Here is a 21,107-nt window from a genome sequence, read left to right as displayed (position 1 = left end):
CAAACCATTTCTTTCACAGGGATACCATGAATAAAGGAGTCATTGCAGTTTTTTTATGGCCAAAAGCTCACATTTTTGAACATTTAAATGCAGGCCAGAGGCTTTGGAGAAAAACTCAATAACACTTATTGCCAAAGGGATCTGCATAGCATCCCTAAGAAAGAGGGTTGTGTCTTCAGCAAGGTGACTGATAATCACCTCTCTTTCAGCTATAGCTACTCCTTTCAGATTGCTGGATTTTATGAGCACAGAGTAGCTGAGCAGCAACAAGAAAAAGATACGGTGAAATGGGGCAGCCCTGCCTTATTCCTCTTGAAATTTAAAAACAGTGGGTAGCACCATTATTTAGAATAACAGAACTACTGCCATTTGTGTATAAAGTTCTTATGGCACTACAGAAAAAATCTCCAAATCCAGAGTTTTTCAAGACACTGAAAAATAGAGCTATATGCTCTAGAGTGTCGAAAGCTTTATAAAAGTCCAAAAGAAGCACAAAACTATCATCAGCAACTAGAAAGGAATAATCTAAGATATCTAAAACTAAACGTATATTATTTGATATGTGTCTATTACTAATGAAAAAAACCCTCTATTTATAACCTGCAGGTGCACGTTATCAGTGACGACGTCACCTGCCGAGGTTATTTAAGCCAATTCTTGGCGTGTTTGACACACATGCTTCACAACCGGTCGAACAAAGAATGTTCTCATTAGTGCTATTGTGTGCAGTATCGAGAGTAGCTTTTGATAAGGGAACTCTAAAAATGATTGTCAAGATTACATTTCAATAATATTTGAAATGAACAAATACTGACAACAATGGTGTAACATAATAGTTTATTTAGTACAAATCTGCTTAAAACTGGCAGACCCTGTTAATGTGTAAACTCTAGATCAGGTTTTGATTGGCGAATTTAACAGAAAAGTGGGCCTATTCTATTCTATTCTATTCTATTCTATTCTATTCTATTCTATTCTATTCTATTCTATTCTATTCTATTTTATTCTTAGAAGTGCCATTTTGTGTGCTACAAGTTCTCTTATTCATTACTGTATATAAAGGGCCTTGTTCTTTCTCCCCTTAAACGGTCTCTGGTTAAACATAAAATCAGTATAGAGAGTCATAGAAAAGCTCACCAGTTGTTTTTGTCTCATCTTTCAGTTGTTGATTTTTGATCCTTCTTATGTTTGCTCTCTTTTGCTGTTCTCTCCTCTTCTCCTCCCTGCTGCAAAATCTCTCTGTTTAATTCATAATGTCTGCCTCTGTTTCCTTGTACCATCTCCTGTATTTTCTTAAGCAGTTCTATGACTTGAGATCCATTGCTTGAGATCCATTGCAGTTTCAGTTTTAATTGAACTAGAATGACTCATGATGTAAGTTATAAATAATGTGATACAGGAAGCATTATTTAAAAGCTTTATGTACTGTATATAATTTATATAGTTTTATTTTTAATGCTGCTTCGATGACATTAAGTCTTGATATGCTGATGCATGAAACGAGTAAACAAAATAGTTCCCTTTCAGTCGGTCATGTTCTACGTTACGTCAGAAAGAGACTGACAAATGGGGGATCTTGCCCGAGAGCCCAATCACCTTTGAGTGGTTACAAAACAAGCCAATGGACACAGAGTACCTTGGTCTGCGGAATTTGCATCGCCACCTCCGCCCCGCACCCGAGCCGAGCCCATCCCTTGCTGCTTTCACCGGAGTGTTTACAAGCGAGTCGTGTGACGGCACGATTCAGCGGTTCATCTGGGTTTCCTGCAGTCAGCTCCCGCGTTCCGCTGAGTGCTTCAGCACCACTGAAAGTGGTTTTTCTCTCACTAAAAGAGTAAACAGGTTGCGTCTTTTTAAAGATGTAATTTTGACTGTGTGTTTCTGGGTGTGGTCAATAATATCGCTCCTCGTGACGGCCACGGTCGCTGTGTCATGTGCCAGGCTTTTCAGTACAAGGTTCTCCCATTCGGGTTGGCCCTATCTCCCCGTGTCTTTACGAAAGTCGCGGAGGGAGCCCTGGCTCCTCTCAGGGAACGAGGTGTCAGTATCCTCAACTACCTTGATGACTGGCTGATTCTAGCTCACTCTCGAGCATGGTTGTGCAAGCACAGGGATCTGGTGCTCAGACACCTCACCCAGCTGGGTCTTCAGGTCAACTGGGAAAAGAGAAAACTCTCCCCTGTGCAGAGGATCTCTTTTCTCTGTATGGAAATAGATTCGGTCGCCATGTTCGCACAGCTTATGAACGAGCGCATGCAGTCACTGCTGAATTGTCTGAGACAATTTGAGGGCAAGAGAGTGGTTCCAATGAAACTGTTTCAGAGGCTCCTGGGGCATATTGCATCTGCAGCGGCAATCATACTGCTCGGGTTGCTCCATATGAGACCGCTTCAGCACTGGTTTCACGACCGAGTCCCAAGATGGGCATGGCAACAGGGCACACTCAAAATGACTGTCACTCCGGCATGCCTCTTATGGTTGCGCCTTTTTGGCCCAGCCGGACCTGGTTCCCCAAACTTGTACTCCTCCCGACAGCCCCTCCCTAGCCAATTCCTCTGAGGAAAGACCTTCTTTCTCAGAGACTGAGCACCCTCTGGTACCCACGTCCTGGTCTTTGGAACCTACAGTACACGTGTGGGTTCTGGGTGGGTCATGGAAGGTTTAGGTACCTTGCCACCTCAGGTTGTAGCTACTATCACTGAAGCTAGAGCCTTGTCCACCAGACATGCCAATGCTTGAAGTGGAACCTCTTCATCACTTGTTGTTCTTCATGTCGTGAGGACCCCTGGAGATGCCCGATCAGGTCAGTGCTTTCCTTTCTTCAGGAAGGGTTGGAATGAAGGCTGTCTCCTTCCACCCTGAAGGTCTATGTGGCCACTATTTTAGCTCACCATGACCCTGTTGAAGGTAAGTCTCTTGGGAAGCATGATCTGATCATCAGGTTCCTGAGAGGGGCCAGGACGCGCAATCCGCCATGCCCTCAGCAAGTTCCCTCTTGGGACCTTGCAATGGTTCTATCTGTACTGCAGAGGGCTCCCTTCGAACCTTTGCTTTCAGTAGAGCTAAAGTTTCTATCATTGAAAACTGTGCTCCTATTCTGCTGCAATATGCTACCCAGTGTATTCTGTGTCAGCTATAGGCCCTCACTCGTGCTGTCTCTTTCTGACATAACATAGAACATGACCGACTGAAAGGGAACGTCTCGGTTACGTATGTAACCCTCGTTCCCTGAAGGAGAGAACGGAGACATTACGTCCCCTTGCCACATCGCTGTTCCTCTGAATGGCCAGGTCACTGGGCCTGGCTCCTCAGCGAAGACTTGAGTTTGAGTTGCTCGCGCTGCTCCTTATATACCCGCTCTGCGGGGCGGAGCTCGGGATGCAAATACCGCAAACCAAGGTATTCTGTGTACCATTGGCTTGTTTTGTAACCACTCGAAGGTGATTGGGCTCTCAGGTGAGATCCCCCATTTGTCAGTCTCTTTCTGACTTAACGTCTCCGTTCCCTCCTTCAGGGAACGAGGGTTACATACGTAACCAAGACGCATGGCTAAAGTTTGGCTAGTCAAAGAACAGTCAGATGTGTTGATTCCAAAAGAACCGATCAATAAGCAATGAGCCACAATCACATTTACTAAATGAATGAGTAAAGTGTATACTGTAAATATATGGTAAACTAAAGGTAAACAAATAAAAGGAGAAAGTTAAAAAGTTGTCCTTAAAATTTAAAGCTGTGCTTTCTCCATTAAAAGCCAAGATTTTAAAGATGTTGACAAGCCATATAGCTGTACATATAATAGCGGTCCACCGCTAGAGTTTTTTTTTTTGGGAGGCAGTGATACAGAAGATGCTCATGGAAGAGATGAGTTTTCAGCTGATTCTCAAATTACTATTAGTGTTGGTCTTCATTAAAGTATGTTGCCTTCTGCTGGTACTGTAGATGTCCCTAGCTTTGAAATAAAGGACTTACTTGACGATGGTGATCTTCCTTAAGTATCTCAAGATTACAGTCAGAATTCTGTGTCTCCAAATGTATTTCCAAACAGATCTAGTTCTCTCAGGTGTAAAGGGTTTGATCTCCGAGCTGAAGCTAGAGCTGCACAACCTTCATGACTGATACCAAAATCCCTGCAGAAAATAAACAGCATACAGCATTGATTTGGCCTAAGACTCACACAAACACAGATTGTGTTTTCACACTTTTTTTTGGTGGATCATCTATTCTGTTTGTGACACTATACGCTACAAAACCATGCCTTTTTTTACTACCAAGATGCAGTTTCTGAGGGTGAGTTATTCCATAACGGACACAAACAGTTCTGTCCTTGAAGAACTGAAACGTAAACAAAGGAATTATGATCCATATTACAATGTTATTGCTTTGTTGGACTAAACGTGCTCCATATAATTTCATTCAGTGGACCCTTACCCAGTGGTGGAGCTAGAGGGTGGCCAGGGGTAGCCATGGCTACCTTGGAAATAATCACGGTCACCCCACTGGCCACCCCGATCGTAATTGCGATCTATTATAAATAATAATAAAAGTTTCTTAGATTCACTTGTCACTTACAGGCAAATGCGCTATGGCGAGAGTTTCCGTAGCATGCGTTTCTTTCCTGCATTTGTAAAAAGTCAAGGACTGAGAGAGATGAGGAGTGAAGCTTCGCTTTTGTGCCTGGTTCACACAAACACATCTTTTCAGGTGAGTTATTAAAGTCAGATAAATTATTATGTTAGTTCCGTTCAACTATTTGTGACTCGGATGCTCAAAACTATGTTTATTTTATCTTTGAATATATAAATGTATGTTTTAATCATGAAACATTTAATGTGATTCAACATACCACTATAATTACTAGCTTCTAAGTAGATTTTATATACAGTAACGTTACTTTTCTATGTAAACAAGCTAACGTTAGATGGATGTGAATAACCGTTGCGCTCTCATCACATTGATTTATTTCATTTACTCCATTAGAAAAGTGAAACTTGTATATTATATTCATTCATTACACACAGACTGATATATTTCAAATGTTTATTTCTTTTAATTTTGATGATTATAACTGACAACTAAGGAAAATTAGTTGTCATTGGTTACTATTCTAATGGTTAGAATGGTGCTGGTGCTGGCAGGAGTTGTAGGTGAAAGGGAGTAAATGAACAGCGCTCTCTTCCACCCTCAATACCCATGGCAGAAGTGCCCTTGAGCAAGGCGCTGAACCCCCAGTTGCTTCCCGGGCGCTGGATATAGCTGCCCACTGCTCCGTGTGTGTGTTCCGGTGTGTTCACTTCTCACTGCTGTGTGTGTGCACTCGGATGGGTTAAATGCAGAGCACCAATTCTAAATATGGGTTACCATACTTGGCAAATGTCACGACTTTACTATACACAATTTCCAATGAGGAGAACATTAAGAATTTTGGGCCTTGTTTATCTATGAGTATAGCAGAGAAAATCCAGGAAGAAGAGAGGGACCAGGTCACCAGGACCAGCAGATGGAATAAGCTGGATTCGTAGACTTTTACCAATAGGCCAAAAAAAAAATAAAAATTTTTTTTTTTTAGATTCACTCCAATCTCTGCTTGACTCAGAACCACAGGGGCATTCAAGTCACTTTGGTCAGTACAAGATGCTGATTTAACTTTTTTATATAAAATTCAATGATTTTGTTTTTCTAATTTTACATCTACAAAATAATAAATAAAGAATGTGCATTGTGTTTTTGCTGTTTTTATTCAATGTATGAAGGTGATGCAAACTGAATCATTATATATTCTATGGTAATTATACAATATTATTACACAGCTCTGTGGAATACTTGATTCTGATTGGTCAGTCGCGACATTCCGGGGTACGTTATCCCTAACCGGTAAAAGGTAATTTGTTTATTTTATTCTTACAGGGACAATGCATATTAATAAACATTTCTGTCAATATGCCAGAGTTAGCCAGAAGGCTATTTTTTTACCTGCAGTCCCTACACAGATGGTAATAGTCACCCGAAAAGAGAGTAAAATTACATATTTAAATAACAATAAAACAATTACAGTACATTTAGTAAAAAGTACTATTAAGCTATGATGTAAAACAAAAATACAAAAGATCATCAATTAGACAATAGCAGGCTCATCCGGGTAAGAGCAGTTGGCACTGTACATTTACTTGAACTATTATTTCTTGGAAGCTTTGCGATTTAGCTCATAAAATATTACAACTTGATTCAAAATGGTGTACAATTATTTAATCATGTCCTCCTGGTATCATGAAAAATGAAAAAACGTCAATAGAAATCTACAGCAGTAGAAAATATCTCTCTTTAAAATGTCAAGGAAGGTCTGGCCTGCTCTTATGCACCGCCTGCCACCGGTAAGAAACAAAAGAAAGCAGAAGACCCGCAGCATACACTGCAATCAAACAGCAACCTTTAAATCACCATTTCAGTGTCAACCTACTAGGTAATATCACACAACAGTGCCACGCCACCTATATCACCTACACCAGGGGAGGTTAAATGTCGATGCAGGCCCGGTCCTGTACAGAGCCACTACACTGCAACACAAAAGAGGAGAGCAATATCATACAAAAATGACAAACAATATTTATCACATTGAACATCAAGCTGGAGAAAATCATTATCAATTTATCATTAATTACTTTAGCCACGTCATTCATCTTTGGAACAAAATGTAAGATATTTTAGATGAAAATTGGAAGGCTTGTGACTGTCCCATTAACTGCCAAGTAAATAACACTGTCAAGGTCCAGAAATGTATAAAAAGCATCCTCAGGATAATCCATCTGCCATCAGTGGTTCAACCATAATGTTATGAAGCGACTAGAATACTTTTTGTATGCCAAAAAAACGAACAAATAACAATTTTATTCAACAATTTGTCTCCTCTGTATCTCTCCGCATCACTGTAGCACTATTTTGAAGAATATTCGCTGAACGCAAACAACGCATGCTCTTCTGTGCGAGCCGCGACACAAGGATAGCTTTTTTACAGTAGATGGCCAACCAAAAAAATGGTTCTACCACGGCAGCAGGTCTGCAGAGTGCATTTGCAGCTTTTGACCGCTGAGTGGCGCTTAAACCACAAGTTATCAAACAAGCGCATCAAAGCACATTTTCACAAATCGCCGTCAGCTTTGCCTCACTGATGTTACATTTGACGGCTGCAATTGGGGAAAATGAAAGAAAAACACTGTAATTAAAATATTTAATATTCATGTAATATTGATATAGATGAAAGTTTAGTAATTGAAGTTTTGTGCATTTCTTAGAATGAATTCAAGCAGGATAAATGTCAAGCCTATGAGCCTGTGCTTATATTTTCTCTAAACTGCACAGTCTAATACCATATTTTAGATTTGACACATTTAATAGGTGTGCAGTATTATTTACATAATGTGAATTATGTGAATTATGTGTTATGTGAAATTGTGGTTTACTTTGCATCGGAGCATTAAAAGTGGTAGCCTATTTAAGTGAGCTAGGCTACATGGATTACATGCATTTACAGCGATATCGTTGACTTGATTGAAAATGAATGCATAGACACTATTTAAACTGAACTGAGATGATGACATCATTCAATTATGTCATTTTGCATTATTGAAACACTGCTTTGACACAGTCCTTTTTGTTTAAAGTGCTATATAATAAAGGTGACGACTTGATTTGACTAAGTACAGCAATTTTCACAGTCGTGATAATGAGAAAACGTTTAGTCACATGGTTATCAACACAATTTAATACTGTTAATATTGCTATGTTACATGTACAGTACAAAACATAAAGTAAAGACCTGTGTTACTTGCCTTCCCAGCTAGGTTAAGTGTGCAATTAAAAAAGCTGTTTATCGTTAGAGCAGCCAATCACAATGACATCACGTTTTCAGTCATATAATAGTCTGGTGAGCTTATTCAAAAACATAGATCCATATACCTATTTAAAGTTGGATTTTCAAAATCTGAAATCATATTTTAATGAAGAACTGTATACAGTGCATGTCTGATAAATGACATATTCATAAAAATAAAGTCATTAGTTTAGGAAAAAATACTCAAAACATAAAGTGAAAAAAGATTTGATTGTTGATAAGTTACCGATTACTGAACATAAGTAACCTTTTTTGTTCCTTCTCTGTTCTCTATGTACAGATCTAAACAGGTAATAAAAATGTATAAGCTGATTAAATGAAGGAAACAAGACAATGTTAGACTGCATGTGTATCTAAATCAGAATCCAGGCCTCAATCAAACTCAGGAATAGAGCTAAGAGACTCCACTCCAGAGCTCATTTTTGAACTTGACTCTTCAGGTGCTTCTTGGGATCTCTGGGACACAGATGCTGAACCTATCCCTGAAGAAAAACTGCGTCTTCCAGAAACTAAAAAAAATAAATACAATAAAATATTAATATCAGAATCAGAAAAACCTTTTAAACAACAATTTAAAAGAACAACTTACATTACAAAGAACAACCTTTTGAACAACTTACATGCTACAGGATCATCCATACTGTGTGATCTTCTAATGGGTACAGCTATTGTTCTTTCAACCCAGTTTAAAGTATCTTCATCTAGTCTAAAATGACATCCTCTATTTCTTGCCACCATCTCCTCGATCTTCTCCAGGAGTTCTGCGACCTGAGATCCATCACTACAGTTCTTAGTGTTGAGAACATGATATCTGTTCCCACATTTCTCAATGAGCCACTGGAGAGTATCACCTTCACTTGCAATGAATAACTCTATGGGAGTTTCTCCTAGTTCCTCTCCAACAGCAAAGAGAACCAATATGTGATTCCAGATTCCTTCACCAAAAGGCTCCATGATTTTCATTAATGCACCTTTCTTTTCCTCTGCAAAGGAACAGTCAACGCTCTGGACTAAAATGAAAGCATGTGTTCCAGAAGACTGTTCTGCTACACTTTTCAGAAGGTTGCGTTTAGCATCCTCAAGTCTTTTCCCAATAAGGAAATCTTTCTCAAAACCCGGTGTACAAACCACAGAGAGCTTCCTCCCGGCAACTTCCCCATTATTATTTAGATTCTCTTCGATTCTTCGGTCAAATAATTGACTTCCCAAAATTGTGTTTCCTGTTGAACTTATGCCGGAATGGTGAGGTCCAAGCAACACCAACCTCATTTCAAAAAGTTCAGCAACTCCTTAAAAAAGACAGAGCACAGACTGTAAATATTGTCAGTAACTTCAGATTAAAACAGTGTTTTCAATGTTTACTCACCTGATGTTGAAGGTCTTAATTCGTTTCTTTTTTTAACTTCAGCCTCCATCTGTTTTGCTAATTTCTCAACTTTCATCCTTTTGGACTGTACCTCTTGCAAATTCTTTTGCTGTATTTTAAAACAGCATCCACTGTTTCCAGCAACCATCTCTTCTATCTTTTCAAACAGCTCTGTCACCTGATTGCCATCATCTGTGTTTTTGTTGTTGAAGACATGATACCTGTTCCCGCATTTGTCTATTATCCACTGAAGAGCTTCTCCTTCACTCTCAATGAACAGCTCAATGTTTGTGTCTTGCAACCAGTCACCAAAGGTAAAGAGAACAATCATGTGGTCCCAGATTTTTAGACCAAGAAGAGCAACATGTTCCTCTACTGCCTTTCTGTACACTTCAGTGAAGGAAACGTCCACTCTTATGACAAGCAGAAAGGCATGTGGCCCTGGAGGACAGTGAGATGAACACAACACAATCTCATCTTTATAGAATCTTGGGGTGTATTTTGAGTGGTAATTTCTTCTTCGGCCTGGAGTGTCGACCATAGTGATGTGTCTTCCTGCAACATCTCCTTCTCGTACTGCAGATGTTAGTGATCTTTTGGAATCAAATACAGATTTTCCCAGGATGGTGTTTCCTGCTGAACTCTTTCCAGATCCATTATAACCCAGCAGCACCATCCTCAGCTCTGAGACCGGATGCTTATTTTCTGCAGGCAGACATAAATATTTTATTATGGTAGGTTTTTGAACTCAGTTTTTTAATTACCTCCAGTAATATGAAGATATCTCTGTGGATAAGGAAGATTGTTGTGTTATAAAATAGAGCAGGCTATATAATTAGAGGTTAAAGTCCCTTAAAGTCAGATTAGTCTACTAGATGGATAACTTTATAAGTAATGTTTTCAGGCAGCCTATGCAGGCATCTAAGCAAAGCAGCTATTTACTAAAACAGAGAAAGACAGAAATCTCTAAAACTGTTTGTCAAGATTACATTTCAATAATATTTCAAATTAACAAATACTATGACAACAATGGTGAAACATACAGTAATAGTATCTTTAGTACAAATCTGCTGGCAGACCCTGTCAATGTGTAAACTCTAGATCAGGTTTTGATTGGTTCATTTAACTGAAAATTGGGACTATTCTATTCTATTCTATTCTATTCTATTCTATTCTATTCTATTCTATTCTATTCTATTCTATTCTATTCTATTCCTAGAGGTGCATTTTGTGTGTTACAATTTATCTTATTCATTATATAAAGGGCCTGGTTGTTTCTCCCCTTAAACGGTCTCTGGTAAAACATAAAATCAGTATAGAGAGTCATAAAAAAGCTCACCAGTTGTTTTTGTCTCATCTTTCAGTTGTTGACTTTTGATCCTTATGTTTGCTCTCTTTTCCTGTTCTCTCCTCTTCTCCTCGACCTGCTGCAAAGTCTCTCTGTTTATTTCATAATGTCTGCCTCTGTTTCCTTCTACCATCTCCTGTGTTTTCTTAAACAGTTCTATGACTTGAGATCCATTGCCCCAGTTTTTAGTATCAAGCTCATGATATCTGTTCCCACATTTCTCAATGAGCCACTGGAGATTTTCATTCTCAATAAATTGTTGAGTGGTTGTATGATGATCTTCACAGGTGAACAGGACTATAGTGTGCCTCCACACTTCATGTCCAAAACATTTCATGTTACCACATAGAATGTCTTTTTCATTTTCTTTAAACGGTGTGTCTACATTTAAGACCAGCAGCAGCACATGAGGTCCTGGAAGACATTTTGTCACACTCAGGATAATTTCCTGTTTGTACAGTTCAGGGTTTTCTTCAAAGGGTAAATTTCCCCACCACCCTGGAGTATCAACCACAGTGATCTTTTTGCCAGCTCTTTCACTGTGTTTCTCCACACATTGCAAAGTCTTCAAGTCAAACTCCTTTTTGCCCAGGATTGTGTTTCCTACTGAACTTTTCTCCGCAAGTTTTGGACCCAAAAGGAGAATCCGCAGCTCTGTTAAGAGAAAATCGAAGCAGAGGTATGCCAGTATGTACTGTATTAAATAAACGGTCTAGATAGAACACCAAGCTGTTTACGGCATTTCAATTAATTGTTAAATAATGGCATTACAATAATGGATGCCTTGAATAACTAATCATTTTAAATATAACATTCTATTTCAATTTACTCCCATTGCTTCAATGGATTCTAGTTTCAGTTTTAGTTGAACTGAAATGACTCACAGCATACAGATAATGTGATACAGGGAGCATTATTTATGAGCTTTTTGTATATAATTTATACAGTTTGTTTTTTATGCTGATTAGATGACATTAAGTCTTGATATGCTGATGCATAAAACAGGAATAAATAAAACAGTTATCAGCTTGTTTTTGATGTGTACTCTATACAAAAATATGGAATCCAAAAAGCATTTAAATGTACATTAACCAGCATTATTAATCATGTTTACAAAACCAAGGACAATGATAAACACTGAGCAGCTCTTGTTTCTTGAGTAAAGTAAGCTCAAATATTTATCACACTAACCTGAGGAACTATGTGAACTGCTTGGATCCATGATCCCACTGAAATTCGTCTTCCAAAATTCTTCTTTAATGGGTCAAATATCTGTTTCAGTCCTTTAAAATAATGCATTAACTGCAGTTATATACAGTTAATAGTATAAGTAGTTTTCAGAGATGTTTTTGCGTTGCCCAGTATAACGTGTCTACAGAGAGCAGCTGAACTTTGTTCCCTTATTGCTGCTGTTTTATTGAGTCATATATTTTACAACGGTCAAAGAACAGATGTTTCAGATGATTCCAAAATAATTAATCCATTCCACAATGTGCCACAATCACATTTACTAAATGAATGAATGAGTAAAGTGTATAGATATACGGTAAACAAAAGGTGCACAAATAAAAGGAGAAAGTGCAAAAATTGTGCTCAAAATTTAAAGTTGTGCTTCAAACATACGTTTAAGCCAGGGCTGTACGTAAATTTTTTTTTTTTTTTTTCACAAAGCACTGGTGCTACAGAGGTTGAAATCTTTTTTGCACAGGCTAAACAGTTGTAGCACAAGTATAAGACGTCTGTTAGCATGTCTGAAAACAAACGCAAGTAAAGGAATCCGTCACTTAAACGTACAGTATGGGATTTATGGCCACCAGGGATCACTCAATCAAAATAACAACAAAAGACGTACTTTGATGACGTTGGGAAAGAGCGTGGACTCATGGGAGTTGTTGTTCATTGGAACACGCGCTCTGTCATACACGGGTTTCTTGTATACAAACAATACCTGATGCGCGCGGATCCAGGAGGCAGAAAACCGCTATCTGTTATGCCGAGTTCAATAAGACAACATTGTAATTAACGTAGATTTCGCATTGTTTGTAATTTCTTGTTGACTCAATAATAAATAGCAATTTCAGAGTTGGATCTGTTTGTTTGTGTTTCATATTAATATAACATTATGTAAAACGTCCAACGAATCAAAATCCGGACATACTGTGAACATCTGACACCCAGCACTGGCTCAGTTAGTACAACTGACCACGCAACAACACCTTGGCATTTTGACTAGCGACAACACCACCACTATGCTACCACTAGCCTAAACCCTTTACTCCGGTACGAAGAGCGTGGGTCTTTTGCCTCCTGGTTGCGTGCGCAAGCAGTGATGATGTCGCCGAGAAGTACATGTATTCCGTACTCATTCTAACTTAGTATTTTGACAATCACGTCTTTTCGAACGGAGAGATATATGAATTATCAGACCCCTATCAAATCAATATTCCATCTAGCTAGTAGTAATATATGTTAAAAAAAACACGATCGCCTTTAGTTTATAATTATAATTACGTTTATACTATGATATCGAACAAGATAGTGAACTGCATTTGAAGCTACTTTATCCTGCTAGATATAGAACAAATGTGGTTTTACATTATACTATACATGAGAGCTAGTCCGTCTGCGTTTTACACAAGACATCATCGTTTCACAAAATATACAGATAGATACAGTTAGCTGAATGGATGCATACCTGTTTATTAGAATGCAAGCGAGTTCGGCATCTCTCTGTAGTTTCAGCTTGTCACGAAGCTCTCTCCATCTTGGAAATGCAGCTCCAATATTTACCCGTGTCTTGTTTCTTCTCTTGTCCCAAAACCTTCTTGGGTCATTTATTTCACCCGTATGTTTGCGCTTCACAGAACGTGCAGGCAAAGCATAATCATGATCCATAACTAAGTTATTGATTGAGGTACAAATACTAATATAAACAATATAAATATAAAATATAATAGTCTCGATCAAGGCTAGCTACTACTTTTTCTTCTTCGTCTCTCCTTTGCTTCTGTTCACTTTTGTATTTGGCGGCTCCGCCGGGTTCCACAGGAAGTTAGATAAACTAGAGGGGTCAAAGGTTATATGGCGTCATAGACGGGCGACAAAACGTAAATAAAGAAACTATATTAAACTATATTATAAACTATGTTCTATGTATATATTATATATATATATAACATAGATATAGTGATTTCTGCTATTTTTAAAGCAGAAAAATTACATATTGTGCCTTTAAACAGGCACCGATGTTCCATACAAAACACAAAAAATACAAGCCATCATAGACAGCAAGATACTACATATTTCTTCAAAAGCAGATCTTGGAGGAAAATTTAATCGTCCACGGTCAAAAATCGTCATTTCGCACACCCATAACTACCAAGTAGCCTATAATCAATCTCTCACACACACACACAAACAAGCACAACGAATCTCTTCACCACAGGCGTAGGGTGAACCAACTCAAGGGCAAAGGTACCAGGCCTTTTTAGGCAAGAACCAGACATGTGTGTCATGTAGGCTAATACAATATGTCTAATGGGACAGAATTTGTGTTTAATAAATTATGTAGCCTACAGAAATGACATTATCACTTTGATCTATCCATGGGCGGATCTACAGGGGGGCAGGTGCCCCCCCACTCTAGAGCCTTGCCCCCCCCCCCCCCCCCCCAGCTGCCCCCCTAACTTTAATGATCCAAAAACTGTACTTACAAAAACAACCCACCACTATGTCCAATACATTTACCAAAAGTGAACAATTTAATTTTTAATTTTAAATGTATTATTCGCCTGCCCCTCAAATACTTAGTTACGTCCCTGATTCAAACGTGCAGAGCGGCGTTCGCTCAGTCTGGCTCATACACACAGCGAGTCTGCTTCGGTGCGGTGGCCCTGCAACCAGAGACTGAACTGCCCCGGACAGATCCTCTGAAGGTGAAGTGAGTTTCCCCAGGTGTAGTTTAAACACACGTTAAACTTAAAATTACATTTGTAATGAATGTATTGTATGCTATAGACGATTCAGCATCAGCAAAAACAGCGAGTCTACGTTACGATAACGCAAAATCAGCGGTCAAATCGCTCCCTCGTGATTTGTAAGAGCACTCTTCTCTTTGATTAGCCTGATTTTGATTTTAGTAAAGACAAGAACAGCTTAATGAAAAATATAAAATATTGAGGGACAGCGCTAGGGCTGGGCTAATGCTAATGGGGCTTAAGCCCCGAAAGTTTTTAGTAAAGCCCCGAATATTTTGTTAAATTGTCTTTCTCACAGAGCAAAACAATTCATCAGAAAAACAAATGTGAATAAGATTAAAACAGCCGCGATTAACTAATCATGACCAGTGCATATTACATTTTTATTTATATTTTTCCCTTTGCATTAAAGGTACTTTTGACATGCTTTTGCAACGTTGAGCATTGTAGCCAATCACAGACATGTCTGTTGATCACATCGGCCAATCAAAGGAGTTTAAATGAGTCGCTGTGCTGAAGATGTGTTTTGCGCGAGCTCACCGAGTTCACGTTCGCAAACCTGTCATTATTATTGGCAATAAACTTAAGATGCAGATAAGAGATTCACTTGATATTATTATTGATGCTGCTCTGATGCACTACATTACGCAACGCTCTGTTTGTTGTTAGGAAGACTAAAAGTTCAGCGGTCTAGCTAAAATTATTAAATAAGTTAACAAATGCCTGGTAAAATGTAAGTAGATAATTTAATATTTGACTGTTTTACAATAGAAAAGTTCAACTTTTTTTATTTATTTATTACATTTTGCCTTTTTGAATTGAAAATATGCTATAATTTCCTTGATTCATTTATGTAAATTAAAAATAAAATATTAGTTGCAAATAGTTACAATTATTTCACTAATACAACAAGCCTTTCTTTTTCTTTATTCCCTTAAATCGCTTTAATAATTAATTAATTACTTTAAAACCCTCTGGGCTTCTTCGGGTCAAAAAAGACCGAAACCATGTACGTTTTAAATTTTTAAATTTTTTTGCTTCATCGGAGGGGGATGAAACTTGGTGACTTTTGTTGTATTACCTATGTGAACACACAAAAAAATCAAGGAGATGATTCTGATATGTTAAAGGGTCGTAAAAAAAAATTGCACACTTAGCTTCCTACGGGTCAAAAATGACCCACATAGGAAATGAATGGGAAATACAAGAAAATCCGAAAACTCAGAGAAACTTTGGTGGTACAAACTACAGATCAGCCACTGTGCAGAAAAAAAGTGTACAGCAATGAAGGGGTGACACTCTAAAACATCAAGAGTGCAAATAAGACACCCTCCCCCCCCCACACACACACCCACACACACAAACACACACACACACAGAGAAATTAACTGGTAAGACTGAAACAGCAAATTTTGCTATATTTTACTATATAATCATAATAACTCCAAAACTATAGCAAGGAGAGTCAAAAGGTAGGTATCGTTTGAAAGAACTCTTTTTAAATTTTTCAAAAATATAAATTAGATTACATTTAGACATTGTCCTGCAGAGAAATTGCGGATAAAAGACAAAATATATATATAATTTGTATTATGATTTTGCATATCTTTCTTATTTGTCATGGAATAACTCAGGAAGGAAATAAGGTAGGAGGAAAATTCTTTTTTAGTGAAGTCCCCCTACATGTTAGCTGCATCTGGATAAAAAATAATAATAATTTGGATAAAGGAATCAAAAGTTACAGCATTTGGAACAGAGATAGCCTTTTTGTACAGTCTTTGACGCCCCCTCATGGGCAATTGTTTCTCCATGAAGAATATCTAGTCATAAAAGCAATAGATTATGTTAATTTTAGGCTCATTGTAATTGTAATAATATGCTGTAAAAAAATGAAGTGCCATTTTCAATGATCTGTGAATGTTTCATGAGCTGTATGATGTTTTTGACACATTGCAGTACATTATTTTATAGATTATGAAAAAAAAAGAAATTGTATTTATCACCAAATAACTCAGCAATACTTAAGATTTTTTCAAAGTGGATACATTCACTGTAAAGGTCATACCCTAAGCTTTCAAATGACATCAACTTTGTGTTAATCAAGGCAATATTTTTGAAAAATATGGTAATGAATATTTTCGCAGCTAGGTGGCGCCTGCTGGCGGTACACTCGGTTTTAGAGGGATTACTCAGCACTCGTTAAGAGTTAATAAATGTGATTAGATGCATTAAAAAGCTGAGATCCTAAGCTTTAAAATGATATATAGATTGTGTTGTTCCATTCAGTGGTTGCTTAGTAATTCGATTTTTTTTCTTTCCAAATGGGAATAAAAAAATAAATAAAAAAAAGCTATGGCAGCCTATAGGCGGTTACAGGACATTACACACATTTATTATATTTTAAAGCCACTGGATGGCGCTCTTCTCACTTGAATTTCTTTTTATTTTAGGCCTGCACTCTATTTTGATGTGCAATGGTGCATTTATTGAAAAAAAATTAAAATTAAAATAAAATAAAAATATATATATTAATTCTAATGGAAAAAATTGCTCATAAAAAATATATAATTAATGCAAAGTATCATAAAAATCTTTAAAAATTCTAAATAATATACAAAAAATATTATTGAACAAAAATATATTTGATTGGTTTTCCTGGGAAAAAAAAAGTTAAATTTTTAAGGCTTCGGTCTTTTTTGACCCGGAGGAAGCTAAGTGTAACCCATTTACGAAGAAGCCCAGAGGGTTAAATAAAAATACCCAATTTTAGTTTGGGCTGTTACGTTACAACACACAATACAGTGCCAGTTAGGAGATCGAACATTTGATTAGCTAAGCCTAAGCAGTCCTATTAAATCCAATTCCTCTCAGATATCACAGCAATGAAACCAGGTTACAACTGGGGAAATAACAAATACAATAGAATTAAGTATTCTAAACATAACTGGTGTGTGTGTTGTGAATTAAAAAACGTTGTAGTGTGTAAGGGCATGATTAAACAATAACTACTGTAGTTTAAAAGTGTTTTTGTGTTTTTTTTTTAAAGCAATTCATATATAGGGATTCCATGTACCCCTGCCACCCTGCCAAGACCTCTTGCCACCCCTTTGCCCCCCCATGCAAAATTTTCTAGATCCGCCACTGGATCTATCGCACTGTCCAAAAACAAAACCATCGTTATAATCACTGAAGCTGTATACACTACAACATTAAACCCTTACATTGTAAGTACATTTGCGCTTTGTTGTTTATGATGAGAGAATTCGCGGAATTCAGTCATCGAACGTGGGCTCGTTCAAAAAACCTGATGAGTTTCAGCGATGACTCAACTGAACGCCTCTGATTGGTAATTGCTTTCCTAAACTCAACAGAATCGTGTGTGATTGGTTGTAATGCGCAACTGTAAAAACACCTAAAATGAAATACGGTCCAACATGAAACAAATCTTAATTGAATGCCACAAAGAATGGTGACAAAGGGGGTTTTCAGCTACATCTGTAACAAAAATAAAATAAAATAAATAAATAATAAAAAAATAAAAATAAAATAATAATAATAATAAAATAGACGTAGCCTACTCCATCGATTCTCAGAACTTAAGTTTCGTTTTAATTCCTGCTCGTTTACAAGCGAGTGACATAATTTTCCTCTTGCCCCACATAACTCAATTTGATCTGAATAAAAATTACATACGCGCAGAAATACATAGGCATAATAAGTTTTCTGGCAATTCCACAGGATAAAGACACGTGTAGTGTAGGTATTGTGCTATTCATCTTGATGGTGTTGCTTTGAACTTTCTGAAGTGCAGCATGATACAAGGATTTCTAAATGTCATATAACATATTTACATTTACTGCTTTACCTCTGTCAAAATGTACAACTACTATTTGCAACTACTGTTATGCCTCTGTCCTCTATTAATAAACAGGATGTTTATATGTCAAAATCTTTTCACAGTTCATTTAAATCTATGCTATTCATAGTTTTAAACATTGGCGATTACATAATCTAAATAATTTAAATAACTAAATAACATTTTTGTCTCTACAGGTACTTTTTCATAAAGACAATAGAGCTGAAGAGAAGGAATGCTGGATGTAATCTTATATTGTTTTGTCTGATGCTCCTTCATTCCACCACTAGGAGGTGGTGTAACTTCTATTCCGGATTTCTTCACATTATTAAATTGCTCTCATCTCCTAATGATGAACCCTATTTCAAGGCCTCACTGCCTATTGTTCTTGTTCAGTCCTCATATTGGTATATGCATTTCTATTTCCTTACTACTGTGTTGTTCTTGGATTGCATTTTTGTTAGCATTTTGAGAATTGTGGACTCCTGGATTTATATTTTTGGACTGACGTTTAAAGAAGATTTCTTCTATTCAGATTACATTTTTCTATTGCCTCTCGAGGAGAGTTGTTTGAGTTACCTTGTGGTACATCAGAATCACTATCTAAGACTGTTGCCACTATTTGTTCTCCCAATATGAATTAAAGCAAAAAACTCAGACTTTAGTCTCATTTGTTTCTTATTCCTCCGCATTTGGGTTCAGTCTCCTCCAGTGGTGGAGTGCTCAGCATTGAGGACAAACACCCACACCAGAGATGTATCTGTTTTGGTTGAACCCCCAGCTGGATCATAACAGCTATGAAACGAAAGGGAAGTTTTCATATTTCCTATGCATAACAAATCGGATGTGTGGACTACTCAACACTTCCTGCTCTCTCCAAATCATTTATTCTAAGTGGCTTTCCAAATGATTTATAAACAGTTCTCAGTCATTTGAAATTGAAGCAGAAATGTAAAAGATGTCAAAGTCATCATGTTGAGAAAAAATAATGAATAAACTGTACAATCATAAACCTTTAACAACAAACAACCATTTAATCATTAGCAGCCTATTGTTCATTATAAATTTAATTCACTATACTTGCACAGTCTGAAATAGTCTGGATAAATGGCCAATGTGAACATTTTTATTTTTTAATTCATTACATTTTTAACAAAGAACTGTGTATTTGTACAGTACTGTGCAAAAGCATTGGGCCACTAGTATTATCACCAACAAAAAATTGTTTTAAGTCACTCACTCCTGTGTTTGTTACTTTTTTGCTGCTTAAATCACAGGCAGTAGTTTGAGGAGAATTTGTAGCATTTTTGCAATATCTTTTACTAAAGCATAATTCTTAAATTTAAACACACCCAAGTCTCTGAAGTCAACAGAATAAATATTAGAGCTGACCTCTGTAAGGAAAACAGGGCTTTTGTAACAGATTTAGTGATTGTTCTATTAGTGAGTGATCACCCAGTTCATTGAGGCAGTGAAACAGATTAATGAAATTTAGAATGCGATGTTCTTACTGATGATTTTCTTCTTGATATACTTATATAAATAAAGGTGACTGGACTTGCTAATCTTAACAGAAATTCACAGTATAAGTGACTTCACAGTGTTTATTAAATCCTAGTAATATTTATGCACTCGTGCATGTTTGTATAGGATTTTTTAGCAACAATGTAACAAAGTAAATTGATAAAATATACAGTAAATTGGTATGTAGCCATTCTGATTAAGAATTGCATAGAAATAAACATTTGCAATTACATAACTACATAACTACATTTTACATATTTAATATTTTTTTTATATATCCCTCCATGGCATATTTACGTCCCACTTGAAGGTGTGTCCCAAATTGATCAGAAACACCCCAAAAGAAGGTTTTGACTGACAGCTGTCATTGTAAGACAGTGAGCAACTCTGTTTGTCCAAGTTGTCCTGTTTACAGTAGGTTAGTACTGGATCATGGCCCTATCTAGATCTACTGTAGACTGAAGGAACACACACTCGAATAGTCCAAGGTGTGGCTCCACCTGTGCGTTATTTTAATAACCTTTCAGCCTAACAAGAAAAAACACCTGAAATGTGCATGCATGCTTATGATACAGCAGAAGGTTGAAGATTCCATTTAATCCACCTAATATTAATAATAGACAACTGTATGCAATCTCATACACAGGTAATAATATTGTAAATCTTTTATTTAAATTAAGTATTCTGATGTTAAAATGTATTAACTTCTTTAATGAAATTGTATTGGATAAGGATAAAGTAATACAGTTTCAATTTTTTTTTCAGCAGTTATGATTATCATCAGGGAGTAAATTTGTGCAAAACAGAATGTGATATATAGGTGATATAATGTAACCTCATATAATAACACACTGGAATGTAGTAAGGCATTTCAATTGTATTTTTTTATAAATGTCAGGTTTGAGCATTATTTATATCTTGTAATTTTAGTTAGGTTTATTAGTATAAAGATTTACAAAGTCAAAAAATACTGGGGGGGGTTTTACACGCGAAACATGAACACATGTTATATTGCACACTGTAAACACAATCAAAGCTTCAAAAAAACACGAAAAACGTGACCTTTAAATATAGCTAAAATTAACTGATTCCAACCACGTTACCACAAATTTTTTTAGTAAATTCAATTAATTGTTTTTTTCAGTGAAACT

General features: G+C 36.9%; 1 protein-coding gene across 1 annotated transcript; it reads right to left on the bottom strand.

Moving 5' to 3' along the window:
* Nucleotides 1-8,257: 8,257 nt before the first annotated feature.
* Nucleotides 8,258-11,912, bottom strand: si:dkey-23k10.5 (GTPase IMAP family member 8). The gene is made up of 5 exons (XM_059534119.1): nucleotides 11,791-11,912; nucleotides 10,591-11,253; nucleotides 9,252-9,956; nucleotides 8,506-9,174; nucleotides 8,258-8,394 (listed from the first exon to the last, which is right to left on the bottom strand). Exons 1-5 carry the CDS (start codon nucleotides 11,819-11,821, stop codon nucleotides 8,258-8,260), a joined length of 2,205 nt encoding a protein of 734 aa, XP_059390102.1. The 5' UTR covers nucleotides 11,822-11,912.
* Between the last annotated feature and the right edge of the window lie 9,195 nt (nucleotides 11,913-21,107).

Source organism: Carassius carassius, chromosome 41 (genome assembly GCF_963082965.1).
Source record: "Carassius carassius chromosome 41, fCarCar2.1, whole genome shotgun sequence".
Classification (NCBI taxonomy): domain Eukaryota; kingdom Metazoa; phylum Chordata; class Actinopteri; order Cypriniformes; family Cyprinidae; genus Carassius; species Carassius carassius.
The sequence above is the reverse complement of the archived record's forward strand: the minus strand, read 5'-3'. Positions and strand labels throughout refer to the sequence as shown.

What these genes read in the sequence shown, in the direction of transcription:
- si:dkey-23k10.5 (XM_059534119.1), bottom strand. Translation starts at nt 11,821, where the DNA reads ATGGATCCAAGCAGTTCACATAGTTCCTCAG. An exon ending in CAGTTCACATAGTTCCTCAG is followed by an intron (nt 11,254 to 11,790) that starts GTTAGTGTGATA and finishes TTCTCTTAACAG; the next exon opens with AGCTGCGGATTCTCCTTTTG. An exon ending in ATTAAGACCTTCAACATCAG is followed by an intron (nt 9,175 to 9,251) that starts GTGAGTAAACAT and finishes GTCTTTTTTAAG; the next exon opens with GAGTTGCTGAACTTTTTGAA.